Genomic DNA, 13,253 nt, shown 5'->3' on the forward strand with positions numbered 1-13,253 from the left:
TCCTTGACCATTGCTGTGTGCATCGGGTATTTACTATTTCAGTTACAGATTTAAAACCTAATCTTACACCCGCCATTAAAATAATTTAGAGACAAGAAACCACCCATTTAATTTCTGTTCTTCATACTTACTTTTTATACACTGTATATGTAAACACAGGGAATTGGTAAATAAAACTGTCAAACTTTGGAGGAACACAAAGTATATTGATACTGTATATACCAAGCTTTAACAAAGCCAAGGTATTGGGACATTTTTACATCCAGGGTTTTGATGTGATCAAATTGTCAGCATTGCCATTTCAAAAAGAGTGTGAGATGAAACCTGTTTTTCAGCGCAGAGTTCAAGTAGTTTTATTTAATATATTCCTATGTACATTTATACTATTTCCCTGGGGATGAAACCAACCAACCACAAGTCATACCAAAGTCTCATTGGGAAATAATGGCCCCTTTCAGTGACCGTACAGCAAATTCTATTGGAGGATTATTCCATGGAGGCATGAGTCAGATCATTGAAACAGAAAATTTAAGGCAAAAAAGGAAATGTACTCTAAGGCCTCTGGTAATATCTGCATCTGCCAGTAGCAGAACTATGGGGAATGTCTTTGTCCAGATGTGTCTGAGTTTAACTGATGATTGGACAAGTCTATCTTTACATTCTTGGGGTGTCAATGTCCAGTTGACTGATACAGTATCTCTGGAGCAGGACGATGCTTTAAAGATCAGCCATGTAATAATTGTGGTGTATGTTTTATTTTAGCTGGATGTGCTAACCAGTCTTCTCCAATTTCACTGTTAGGATGCACAGAGAAATCCATATGGGTTGCCCATAGTTATGTGCCACTTTTAAAAAAAGGTCAAAAGCATATCATATGAACAGTGACTCGTAGCCCAAAGTATCAGTTACAACGGCATTGCTTCACAACACAAGCCCTTCCAGCTCAACTGACTGCATCCTTTACCATGCCTGTTGCATGTTCATGTGTATTTGGGGCGATGCTTTCTGGGTCACCCTGAAATATGCCTATAGTAGGGCAATGGACAGGAATAGCATGATCTCATATTATATGTATGACATGGATTGGTGGTAAAGCAAAGATTCTAGAACATTGGGTTCACAATAGCCTCATTTAAACCTTGCTCTAACATGTGAGTTGTGTGATCCAATCACTCTTAAGGTTAGTCGTGCCTACTAGAGCTGGGACGATAAATGGTCGGTTTTTATAATTTTCAGTTTATCGAGAACATTTTACTGATAACGATAGCCTTTACTAGAGGAATGTGAAGTTGTAATGAAATAGGCCTGTCTGCTAATATTGCTAATGGGACAATTGATAACATTCAAAGTTGTAGGGGTAGTTGAAAGGGTAAAATAATTACTGGTGCTTATACATTTCATTCAACGTATCATTCAATTTATCGTGATAATTTAGTCAATCTTTCGTAATATAGATTTTTGTCCATATCGCCCAGCTCTAGTGTCCGTATTGTGACCAGATTAGCTGATGCCTCCCTGTATGCAAAGTATTTGAGAGATATTCTTTCAAAATAATACGAATTAAATGTTTCTTTACATTTAATTACTGATGCCATAAGTCAATTGTGCTACCTGTCAATGATTTTAGAGGCTGGTATAATGATTTAAATGGTTTGACCATCCATATCTGCTTTCACTTGATTGATATCCAGACACAGTGTGTGCCTTACTACCTCCGGAGGGGGTCAGGAAGATCTGATCACAATGTGTCTTTTAATAATCTACACCCATCTGAAAATGTCGGCACAATCAGAATGTGGACCAGATCAGGACTTGGGGCACATGTTAGTACCAGGTATAAACAGGGCTATAGACAGTCTGATGCCTCATTCATTCCCTACCAGAGCAATCTGTATGGATTGCAAGGACACCACTTCACCATGATGGTCCTCCCTCCCCATACACCCCTCACACTGTCTTCCTTGCTGTCCCTGGATCACGCCAGAAATGTAATGACCGTTCAACCAAGATCCCATCTGTCTAAACAATTTGCTATGATCATCATGTGCTTTGAAAATGTTTCTACCCGTATGTCTCATCACAGGGCACCTAGACATTTTGTGAGTGTGTTAGCACGAGGTTCTGTCTCTGCTGCTGAATGTGCCTGCTTAACTGATTGTCAATGCATTGTGGCATTCTTTCTATATGGTGGATCTGCTGCTGTGGCATGATTGTGGGTAATATTGCACCTTCTCACTAACATTTCAGTACTCCGTGGTCCATTACAGTCATAGTTCTACACAGTTTTGAAACAGGGAAGAGGTAAACATCATTTGCATGAATAAACCTAAGATTAATCACTAACTACTGTATGTTCCTTCTTTCCAAAGCATATTTTTACAAATATCTACAGACTTTTCATCGGAGGCTTCAACAAATAACTCCCAACTGAACCTAAATAGTATTGTCTACGTGCTCAATAACAATGAATGCCTCATTTACAGCTCAGGAAGTGATTGACTTTCAAAATACACTATATATACAAAAGTATGCGGACACCCCTTCAAATTAGTGGATTCGGCTATTTCAGCCATACCCATTGCTGACAGGTGTAAAAAATTGAGTAAACAGCCATGCAATCTCCATAGACAAAACTTTAACACAAGTCAGTTCGTCAAATTCCTGCCCTGCTAGAGCTGCTCCGTCAACTGTAAGTGCTGTTATTGTGAAGGGGAAACGTCAAGGAGCAACAACGGCTCAGCCGCGAAGTGGTAGGCCACACAAGCTCACAGAACGGGGCCGCCGAGTGCTGAAGCGTGTAGAGTGTAAAAATCGTCTGTCCTCGATTGCAACACTCACTACCAACGTCAGGACAAGAACTGTTCGTCGGGAGCTTCATGAAATAGGTTTCCATGGCCGAGCAGCCACACATAAGCCTAAAATCACCATGCACAATGCCAAGAGTCGGCTGGTGTGGTGTAAAGCTCACCGCCATTGGACTCTGGAGCTTTGGCAACACGTACTCGAGTGATGAATCACGCTTCACTATCTGGCAGTCAGACGGATGAATCTGGGTTTGGCGGATGCCAGGACAACGCTACCTGCCCAAATGCATAGTGCCAACTGTAAAGTTTGGTGGAGGAGTAATAATGGTCTGGGGCTGTTTTTCATGGTTTGGGATCAGCCCCTTAGTTCCAGTGAAGGGAAATCTTAACGCTACAGCATACAATGACATTCTAGACGATTGTGCTTCCAACTTCGTGGCAACAGTTTAGGGAAGGCCCTTTCCTGTTTCAGCATGACAATGCCCCCCGTGCACAAAGCAAGGTCCATATAGAAATGGTTTGTCGAGATCGGTGTGGAAGAAATTGACTGGCCTGCACAGAGCCCTGAACTCAACCCCATTGAACACCTTTGGGATGAATTGGAACGCCGACTGCGAGCCAGGCCTAATCGCCCAACATCAGTGCCCGACCTCACTAATGCTCTTGTGGCTGAATGGACGCAATGTTCCAACATTTAAGTGGGAAGCCTTCCCAGAAGAATGGAGGCTGTTATAGCAGCAAAGGAGGGACCAAGTCCATATCACTGCCGACGATTTTGGAATGAGATGTTCGACGAGCAGGTGTCAACATACATTTGGTCATGTAGTGTATATCATAATAAACATATGACACATTAAGATAGCAGATACATTAGCACAAGTCCTGCCATTTGCATGATCAGTTGATGTAGTAGAAATGCAATACTATGCAAGGCAAATACCCCTGCTGTGTATTGGCTGCTGCGGATGATTGCATGAGATACGAACATAAAAAATGAAACACTATGTAGTTAGAAGAACTAAAACAATTGTTTTTGTGTTCACAAAAAAATGAATATATACATTTATATCTATGTATCCTGTTAAATAATAATGAAAAGGTGTATCCTGAATGTGTATCTCCTCAGTGTGAAGAGGATACTAGAGAATTGCCCCTTGGTAGGCCTGACTTCAGCTCTACATACAATATTATATACAAGCCTCGGTTATCTTCAACTATACAATCAATCAACCCAAACAAGGTCCACAGAGCAGTTTCAGTCTGTCTCAACAGACATCTTCCATTCAGCTTCTCCCTTCACATGTAGTAGTAAATTGAGCATACTGCCTACTTTGGCACATCACCTTACATTGATACAAGTTTGCCCTGCAAGTGATATACATAAATATACTTTGTTGTATAGGCTATGATTACAGTGGACTATAATGTAACATGTTCTGTATGATAAAACAGACAATGATTGGGGTCTCAACTGTAATCAAAGTGCAATTGGTATACAGACTTAAGAGTATTGCAGCTGCTGAAGCACTGCTATAATTCTATTTTGGCTGTATGTGTGTGGTTCTGGAGACTGTAGACTGTGTCATGGTGCAGGGAGGATACAACCCACCTGCATAACCCAGGGTGGGAGATGGGGGACATGGATCTATCAGGAGTTAAACCAAACCGGCAGCATGAGGACGCTGGAGTCCAGGAGACACACTGTGTATATCGATATGGTATTAAAGACATATATGATGAATATGATAAATAAAAAATAGAACAATATGCAACTCGGAAACAGTCCAAGTCTCTTTCTTTAGGAGTCTCCTCCTATTGTTGGCCAGAGGTTTGTTTGTGTATTGTGCATGCATGTTCCTTGCTTAAATAAGATGCTTCTTAAAAGGCTTTTCTCCATTGTATCAATGTCCAAAGAAAAAAGAGACATTGCCTCTACCTGTTGTTGTTTTTGTTGATTCAGGTATATTGATGGTCTTGCTTTAATAAAGACTGGTTCGTAGCACCAAAGGTTTTCAATGCTGTATAGATGTGGTAAAGAGATCAATGGAATTTGACCAAAACATTGGAAACACCACGCACACAACCCCCCCTTCCCAATCTCCTCATTATTGCCCATCAAAATTAACCTACATTTATGCTATTGTTTATACATGTATTTCACACAATGTTGGGGTAAAATTAAGCAATAAGGCCCGGGGGGATGTGGTACAGTTGAAGTCGGAGTTTTACATACATTTAGGTTGTAGTCATAAAAAACTTGTTTTTCAACCACTCCACAAATTTCTTGTTAACAAACTATAGTTTTGGCAAGTCGGTTAGGACATCTACTTTGTGCATGACACAAGTAATTTTTACAACAATTGTTTACAGACAGATTATTTCACTTATAATTCACTGTATCAATTCCAGTGGGTCAGAAGTTTACATACACTATACATACACTACTACATACACTATACACTATAACTCATACATAAGTTGACTGTGCCTTTAAACAGCTTGGAAAATTCCAGAAAATGATGTCATGGCTTTAGAAGCTTCTGATAGGCTAATTGACATAATTTGAGTCAATTGGAGGTGTACCTGTGGATGTATTTCAAGGCCTACCCTCAAACTCAGTGCCTCTGCTTGACATCATGGGAAAATCTAAAGAAATCAGCCAAGACCTCAGAAAAATAGTGTAGACCTCCACAAGTCTGGTTCATCCTTGGGAGCAATTTCCAAACTCCTGAAGGTACCACGTTCATCTGTACAAACAATAGTACGCAAGTATAAACACCATGGGACCTCGCAGCCGTCGTACCGCTCAGGAAGGAGACGCGTTCTGTCTCCTAGAGATGAATGTACTTTGGTGTGAAAAGTGCAAATCAATCCCAGAACAACCGCAAAGGACCTTGTGAATATGCTGGAGGAAACAGGTACAAAAGTATCTATATCCACAGTAAAACGAGTCCTATATCGACATAACCTGAAAGGCCGCTCAGCAAGGAAGAAGCCACTGCTCCAAAACCGCCATTTAAAAAAACAGACTATGGTTTACAACTGCACACGGGGAGAAAGATCGTACTTTTTGGAGAAATGTCCTCTGGTTTGATGAAACAAAAATAGTACTGTTTGACCATTGTTATGTTTGGAGGAAAAAGGGGGAGGCCTGCAAGCCGAAGAACACCATCCCAACCGTGAAGCACAGGGGTGGCAGCATCATGTTGTGGGGGTGCTTTGCTGCAGGAGGGACTGGTGCACTTCACGAAATAGATGGCATCATGAGGGAGGGAAATTATGTGGATATATTGAAGCAACATTTCAAGACATCAGTCAGGAAGCTAAAACTTGGTCGCAAATGGGTCTTCCAAATGGACAATGACCCCAAGCATACTTCCAAAGTTGTGGCAAAATGCCTTAAGGACAACAAAGTCAAGGTATTGGAGTGGCCATCACAAAGCCCTGACCTCAATCCTATAGACAATTTGTGGGCAGAACTGAAAAAGCATGTGCGAGCAAGGAGGCCTACAAACCTGACTCAGTTACACCAGCTCTGTCAGGAGGAATGGGCCAAAATTCACCCATCTTATTGTGGGAAGCTTGTGGAAGGCTACCCGAAACGTTTGACCCAAGTTAAACAATTTAAAGGCAATGCTACCAAATACTAATTGAGTGAATGTAAACTTCTGACCCACTGGGAATGTGATGAGAGAAATAAAAGCTGAAATAAATAATTCTCTCTACTATTATTCTGACATTTCCCATTCTTAAAATAAAGTGGTGATCCTGACTGACATAAGACAGGGAATTTTTACTAGGATTAAATGTCAGGAATTGTGAAAAACTGAGTTTAAATGTATTTGGCTAAGGTGTATGTAAACTTCCGACGTCAACTGTATATGGCCAATATACCATGGCTAAGGGCTGTCCTTTGCATGACGCAACGCGGAGTGCCTGGACACAGCCCTTAGCCGTGGTATATTGGTGAAACAAATCTGCCGGAGTTAGCATTTATCAGATATTTATATATTATGCAGCGAAAACAGCCAAATATATCCAAATCGGATTTTAGTAACCACATTGTGGGCCTGCTAGAATACATAAATCCTGATGGATTTGCCGAATATCCACTTTGTTAGATCAGCTTTTTTTCCATTGACCTGTTTACCGCATATATTCTCTCATTCTTCTTCCTGTCTCTGTATTTAGAGCTTTGAAAGCCTACGACTAGCATCTCACTCTCCCCTGTCTTTAAATTATTCTCTGGTCATCTCAATCTTCATTTCTTGAATTTCTCTTTCTGCAGTTTTTCCCTTTCCTCATCACCTTTGTCCTTGCTCAATTTCACCCCAGGCTGAAACACCCCAGGCTCCAGCTTGGTGCTGCCACTGCGGCCCCAGCAGCCTGCTGTAATGCTCATGCTGCGCTGGGCTGGTCCAGGGCCATGCTGGCTGTGGCTGTCTGACTGGCTCTGTGTGCGCTCTGGTCTACTGTGGCCGCTGCCGCTGGGCAAGCTGGAGGCCGGCTGGGCGGAGATGGTGCGCAGCAGGTGGTTCCGCTTCCGTAGGAAGTCGTTGTTTGCACCCAGACCAAAGCTGCCTTTCCGTAGGACCATGCGGGCACTGCTAGTCTTTGCTGGCCGGGAGCGCTGGTTGTACTCCAGCTGAGAGAGGTGGGTCGCATAGCCCTCTGTAATGAACTGTTGGGACAGGCAGGGAAAGAGACAGTCATATAATGTAATGAAGTGCTGCATATGGTAAACTAGAGGACCAGGACTAAATTAAAAAGTCAGTGCATGTATATCGTACCTGGCACTGAGCTTGCATCTTCTTGGAGGATCGGCCAATGATGTAGATCTGGGAGGGAGAGAGGCCGATGGAGGTGTAGACCGCGATGTCTTTGGTAGAACCGTAACAAGCAAAGATCTTCATGTGAGCCTGTGGAACCAGCGAATCAAGTGTCATCGATAAATTCGGACCAAGAAAACGTATTTTCTTGACAATCTCTCCTAATCTTTTTGTCTGCACCATCTCTTCAATCATCTCCTCTCCCTTCATTGTCTTCTGCACCATTCCACTTAGCCCTCACCTACTCCTGAACCTACCCCCAGCCTCTGTTACCCACTCCCTCAACAAACCTACCACCCAACCCCCACTGCCATCCTGACCTCCATGAGTGACTTGAGGAAGTTGGCTTTGTGTCTGAGTGGGTCGTGGACCAGGCCATCACAGAAGGAGACGATGCCATGGGGGAAGTTATGCTGAGACAGCCAGGCCACCACTCTCTGCTTCTGCATGTCTGGACGCCCCGTCACATAGACGATCAGATAGCCCAGGTCCTGCCAGTGCCTGGAAAGAAATCAAAAGGTATAAGAAAGAGTGGAGAGAGTGCAACACAACAGGTTATAGAGACAGAAATCATTTTGGTGCTTATGACTGTCCAATCCCAGGTGATGCCAGGTGCATGTTACCTGACCACATCGACTGCTCCGGCTCGAACTTTGGGATCGCTCCCCATGATGGACACGCTGGCAGCGAATGAGCCGTCTATACTGAACACAACAAACTCTGTCCCATGGGGAAGCACTGTCAGGTAGCTGTCTGCAAATGTGTGATCCCCCCTTTCGGTGATAGGACACAAAACAATTGGAAGATAGAGGAGAAGAGACAGAGACAATTGGAAAGAAATAAAGAGGCAGAGGAACAGAATAAAAAAATAGATGTAAGTGTTTTTTGACAGAGTCACCTAAAACCCTCCAAAAACAAAGGGCACCATTTCTGAAGCCTCAGGACTGGATTGGCTGAAAGAGACCATAGAAGAGCATGCCATAGATGCCAGTCTCACCTGACCACCAGTTTGACCGGATAGACGCCAACCCCCAGCCGTTTGCTCTCTGGGATGATGAAGGACACACGGCCACTGCTGTTGGTCAGCTCCGTGTCAAAGTACACCCAGTCTCCAGATGGGGGCTGGGTCATGATGTGGATGTCCACCTGTAAATATAATATATACTGTATATGCCATTTAGCAGACACTTCTATCCAAAGCGACTTACAGTCAAGCGTGCATACATTTTACATATGGCTGGTCCCGGGAATCAAACCCACTACCCTGGCGTTACAAGCGCCATGCTCTACCAACTGAGCTACAAAGGACCAACATAGAGATAGATATACAACCACTTTGAACACAAACACATTGAAGATGCACACATACATGTAGCGTATTTTGAATTGAAAACAAATACAGATAAGACTCATGGATGGAGGGATAAGTACATAGGGATAAGGTGGATGGAGGGATAAGTACATAGGGATAAGGTGGATGGAGGGATAAGTACATAGGGATAAGGTGGATGGAGGGATAAGTACATAGGGATAAGGTGGATGGAGAGTTAAGTACATTTGTATATAGGACCTTGTGTGTTACAAACCCACTGTTTAAATTGTTGTAATGGAAAATGATCATACTGATTGCTGAGAGAGAGCGAGAGAGAGCCTACCTTCTCCCCAGTCAGTGTGACCATGTCCAGAGGTCCGTACATGAAGCGGCCAGTCACGATCTGCAGCCCACCTTCTGTGAGCACTGCATCATTTACACGATGATTGGCTGTCACATTCTGTCAAAGAAATACACACACATGAATAGATTGAGACACAATTACAGTGTTAGCAAGAGTGAATCTCTTCAAGTGGTCAACACTGTTCTAGCTGCAGCAGACTGTACCCTGATCTTGACGTGGGTTCTCTTCCTGAGCCACTTCTCCCGGGGTTTAGATGGAGTGAACTCTGACACCTCCTTACCATCCAGCTCCAGTATGCTGGAGTTTTCATGTCTCATAACCTAAAATAAACATATAGATGACACCACACATACTCACCATAGCCACACTAGTGTACATTTTAAAGGGGGCCAGAAGCACAGGCCATGGAAGATTGTGGGGTGAGCTCACCTGTCGCAGCAGGAAGGACACTACATCAGTGGACTCCCAGTAGGATGCATGAAAGAGGTGCGGTAGTGCCACTGTGGGGAAGGCTGTCAGGGCATCAGGGCAGTACAAGGCAAAGTCCACACGCTTGGTGCCCCACCAACGGGCTGCGACTGCATGGTGAGAGGGGGTACATGGGTAGGGGTGGGGTAGCATGGTTGCATTGTGAGTAAGGCAGAGGGGCAAAACATCCCAATACACACCCCTGGAAAAGTTCAACCATAAACCGTTTGGCTGTATTGAAGGCTGTACTCAATCATAAACCACTATCAAAGCCCAGATCGTCCACATCAGTTCCTTAGCTAAAATGGAAGTAAGGCAGGAGTTGAAGATTGTTACTGTTGAAATACATATACATAAGGAAGAGAACCATTATTATGCAAGAATTACATTGTTAAAGTTGGTTCAAGACACGAGTCAACGTAAATAGCAACAAACCAGCAGTTATTTGTATTAAATATGAAGAAAAGGGACGATGGTTCAATGATTTTGCCAAATAAAACTTCACTGAGTGGATTCACACTGGGACTGTCACTGATGCATTAATGTTTGCCTCCAGAACAGGCTAGGGCACAAATATCTGAATAACCATTTATTCTTGTGGACTGATCACAAACGTGCCTATGTTGAATGGTGTCAACTATGAGGCAGAGACTGGGAAGTTGGGCAAGTAGCCTTCCTGCTATATAATTTGGATGATGGTTATGTTACACTTTTAAAGTCACAATATCATCTCAGTATGTAGAGGGTCTCTCTTACCGGTCTGGTTTGTGAAGTTAATGGGACTGTGCTGTATTCAAAAAACATAGTCCACCAGGGAAAAGGATCGTCATAGAAACAGAAAGGAATAAACCGAGAAAAGCTGAGAAAAATTTCTGGTAGACAAGAATAATGTTAAAAAGAGATTGATTGTCCAATATATTAAGATTTCCCATAAGAGAAGTCAGTAGTAGGCTGAACCTGGATTTGGTACATAGTTGATAGGATCCAGTGTTTTAAAATAATACCCTGATCCACTTCTGCCTGAGAGTCCAGGGAGACCAGGTCATATATGGCATACTCCAGGCCAGCTGACATATGTCTCTCTAACTGACCAGAGCCACAGGGGCTCACACCTCCGTTGGCTTCTGGGTCTCTAGGTCTAGTTGTGGCCCATTTCCTGGATCTGTATTGGTAGTTCCTGGGACTGGGTCACTCCTTTCTTTTCTAGAGGACTTGAGGGGGCTTCTCAGGGAGAATTTGGTTTGTGATGTCAGGGCGATTTGGGACAAAAGGCTTTGTCCCAAAGAGAGTTTTTGGTTTGGTTAATTTGGCATGCTTGTGCTATGGGAAACAAAACAAAAAGAAAAACCACGTGAAAATGAATGATGGATAATGTCAAAAGGAATTGTTTTCATACTGTTGAGTACAGTTCCTTATAGTGCAGTTAATTCCAGTTTGCAAACATGTGTAAAGTACTTCTGCTACAAGCTGCATTCACAACCTGAAACTGGCTTCAAAATAAAGTAATCAATTAAGTGTCCGACTGGTCTTCATATAAACTGAAAAAGGAAGGTTAGAATTATCTTTTGACAAAACCCATTTTCATACTTATTTTGTGTGTGTATATTCTGTTTTGTTGCATTTCTGAACAGCGACAAAAGCATTCCACGGCAATGAGCAATTCTTTCAAAGACTGGAAATGACCTCATCAACGCACTATTACAACTTCCCAACTGAGTAGAACGTTAGTAAATGTTTGAAAGCTGTGTTATTGGTCCTTATTTAGGACATATCCACTTCAGACAGAGATTACAAGGGAAAGCCAGACTTTGGGAGACATTCTTCTTTACATCAAACACAAAAGAAGCTTGGGCATCTGGGTAGACAGTGTGACAAGGTGCGAACGATGCAGGAATGACTCAGTGAAACAGGGTCTTTTTACATGCATTGCAAACACATTAAATAAATGCATTACTCCTCCTTTGCATTTACATTCAAACAATGGCTCAGAGTAGGACGAACACACAGTGACAGGACGTGAGCTTTTGCTTCTTCAGTAGTCATGTTTTAATCTTCTGGCACATTGAATTTGAACAATGGATATGTCTGTGGTGATGTTATGCTCCCTCTCTGATGAAGGGGCTTAGAGCAGTGTAATCCATCACAGGTATCGTAATAAATTGGAGCTGAGCTAGCAGGTAACTAAGTGGTTATTCTGTGAATGCAGGCACAACTGGGTCACTACAGAGCTGCTCGGTATCCGGCGCACTGAGTGATGTGTGAGTAAGGAGGGTGAGAATCAAAGAGAGAGAGGATTGGGGTGAGAATGAAGGAGTGAAGTGGAGTAGGATGAGCAAGAGAGAAAGGAGAGAGGGGGTGGAAGAAAAGAGAAAGGAGAGAGACAGAGAAATAGAGAGAGAAAGATTAGAGAAGAGTGAAAGAGGAGTTGAGATGTGAGTGACCAGAGAAGAGATTGACTGAAAGAGGAGTTGAGATGGAGCAGTGTGTGTGTGTGTGTGTGTGTGTGTGTGTGTGTGTGTGTGTGTGTGTGTGTGTGTGTGTGTGTGTGTGTGTGTGTGTGTGTGTGTGTGTGTGTGTGTGTGTGTGTGTGTGTGTGTGTGTGTGTGTGTGTGTGAGTAAGACTAGAGAAGAGATTGACAAAGAGGAGTTGAGATGGAGCAGTGTGTGTGTGAATGAGAGAGAGAGAAAAACTAGAGAAGAGATTGACTGAAAGAGGAGTTGAGATGGAGCCGTGTGAGTGAGAGAGAGATACGTGTGGTAAGGAGAACACTTACTGTTGGCTATGTTGGTGGCAGTGTAACTGTCTGCCATTCCTGAGACCTGGCTGGCAATGCTGACCTCACTGGCCCTCCGCAGGCCCCGGCAGTGGGGGCCCGTAACGGGGGAGGAGGGGTATGAACTGTCCATGAAGACACCACCATGAGACTGAACAAAATCCGCTATTGAGCCGAAACAAGGATATCCCATTAGACATAGACAAGAGGAGAGGTGGATGAACAGGGAGGTAACAGGATGAGAAGGAAGGAGTTTGCATCCAAGAAATGTGATGGGCCAGGCCATGGTGTTAGTGGGCGTGAAACCAGCAGGAGCCAACGTCAGATTTCTGGGACAATCAGTGCGTGGTCAAATAGTGTTCTGATGAATACAACAGCATGTGAAAAGTGACGTGTGGAAACTTTTACTCCATTGGTGGTCACATTACTATGTCTCAAAATGTGTAATGTCTGTCAAATGATTAGCTGGATTATTATTAGCATGTATCACTAAGGTGATAACAGTTCCATTTAGTATGTGTAATCAACATGTTGTAACAGAAAGGTCAGGAGATACTATATTGACCACAAGGATACACAATTACAATGCAAGTGGCAGGGTTCCATGTTTCAAGCAGACATCTGAGCAACACAGTCAGTATAGCTTCCAAGCCTCCGATTTGGCAAAATCACCCACTAGGAGAAGATAGTGCTCCAGTCACA

General features: G+C 43.2%; 1 protein-coding gene across 3 annotated transcripts in view; it reads right to left on the reverse strand.

Annotated features, from left to right (window-relative positions):
• Positions 1–327: 327 nt before the first annotated feature.
• LOC139545360 (membrane-associated phosphatidylinositol transfer protein 2-like) overlaps positions 328–13,253 on the reverse strand; it is a 107,226-nt gene continuing 94,300 nt past the window's right edge. For 2 of the 3 annotated variants that reach the window (XM_071353057.1, XM_071353058.1), the window contains 9 exons: positions 12,552–12,716; positions 9,739–9,887; positions 9,513–9,629; positions 9,289–9,405; positions 8,631–8,779; positions 8,257–8,406; positions 7,954–8,134; positions 7,595–7,723; positions 328–7,485 (listed from right to left, as the gene is read on the reverse strand). In XM_071353057.1, coding sequence (XP_071209158.1) covers positions 7,066–7,485; positions 7,595–7,723; positions 7,954–8,134; positions 8,257–8,406; positions 8,631–8,779; positions 9,289–9,405; positions 9,513–9,629; positions 9,739–9,887; positions 12,552–12,716 — 1,577 coding nt within the window. In that variant the 3' untranslated portion in view covers positions 328–7,065. The remainder of the gene's footprint in view (positions 7,486–7,594; positions 7,724–7,953; positions 8,135–8,256; positions 8,407–8,630; positions 8,780–9,288; positions 9,406–9,512; positions 9,630–9,738; positions 9,888–12,551; positions 12,717–13,253) is intronic. The other variant, XM_071353059.1, reaches the window with a different exon arrangement.

This window comes from Salvelinus alpinus, chromosome 19, assembly GCF_045679555.1.
Source record: "Salvelinus alpinus chromosome 19, SLU_Salpinus.1, whole genome shotgun sequence".
NCBI classification, from domain to species: Eukaryota; Metazoa; Chordata; class Actinopteri; order Salmoniformes; family Salmonidae; genus Salvelinus; species Salvelinus alpinus.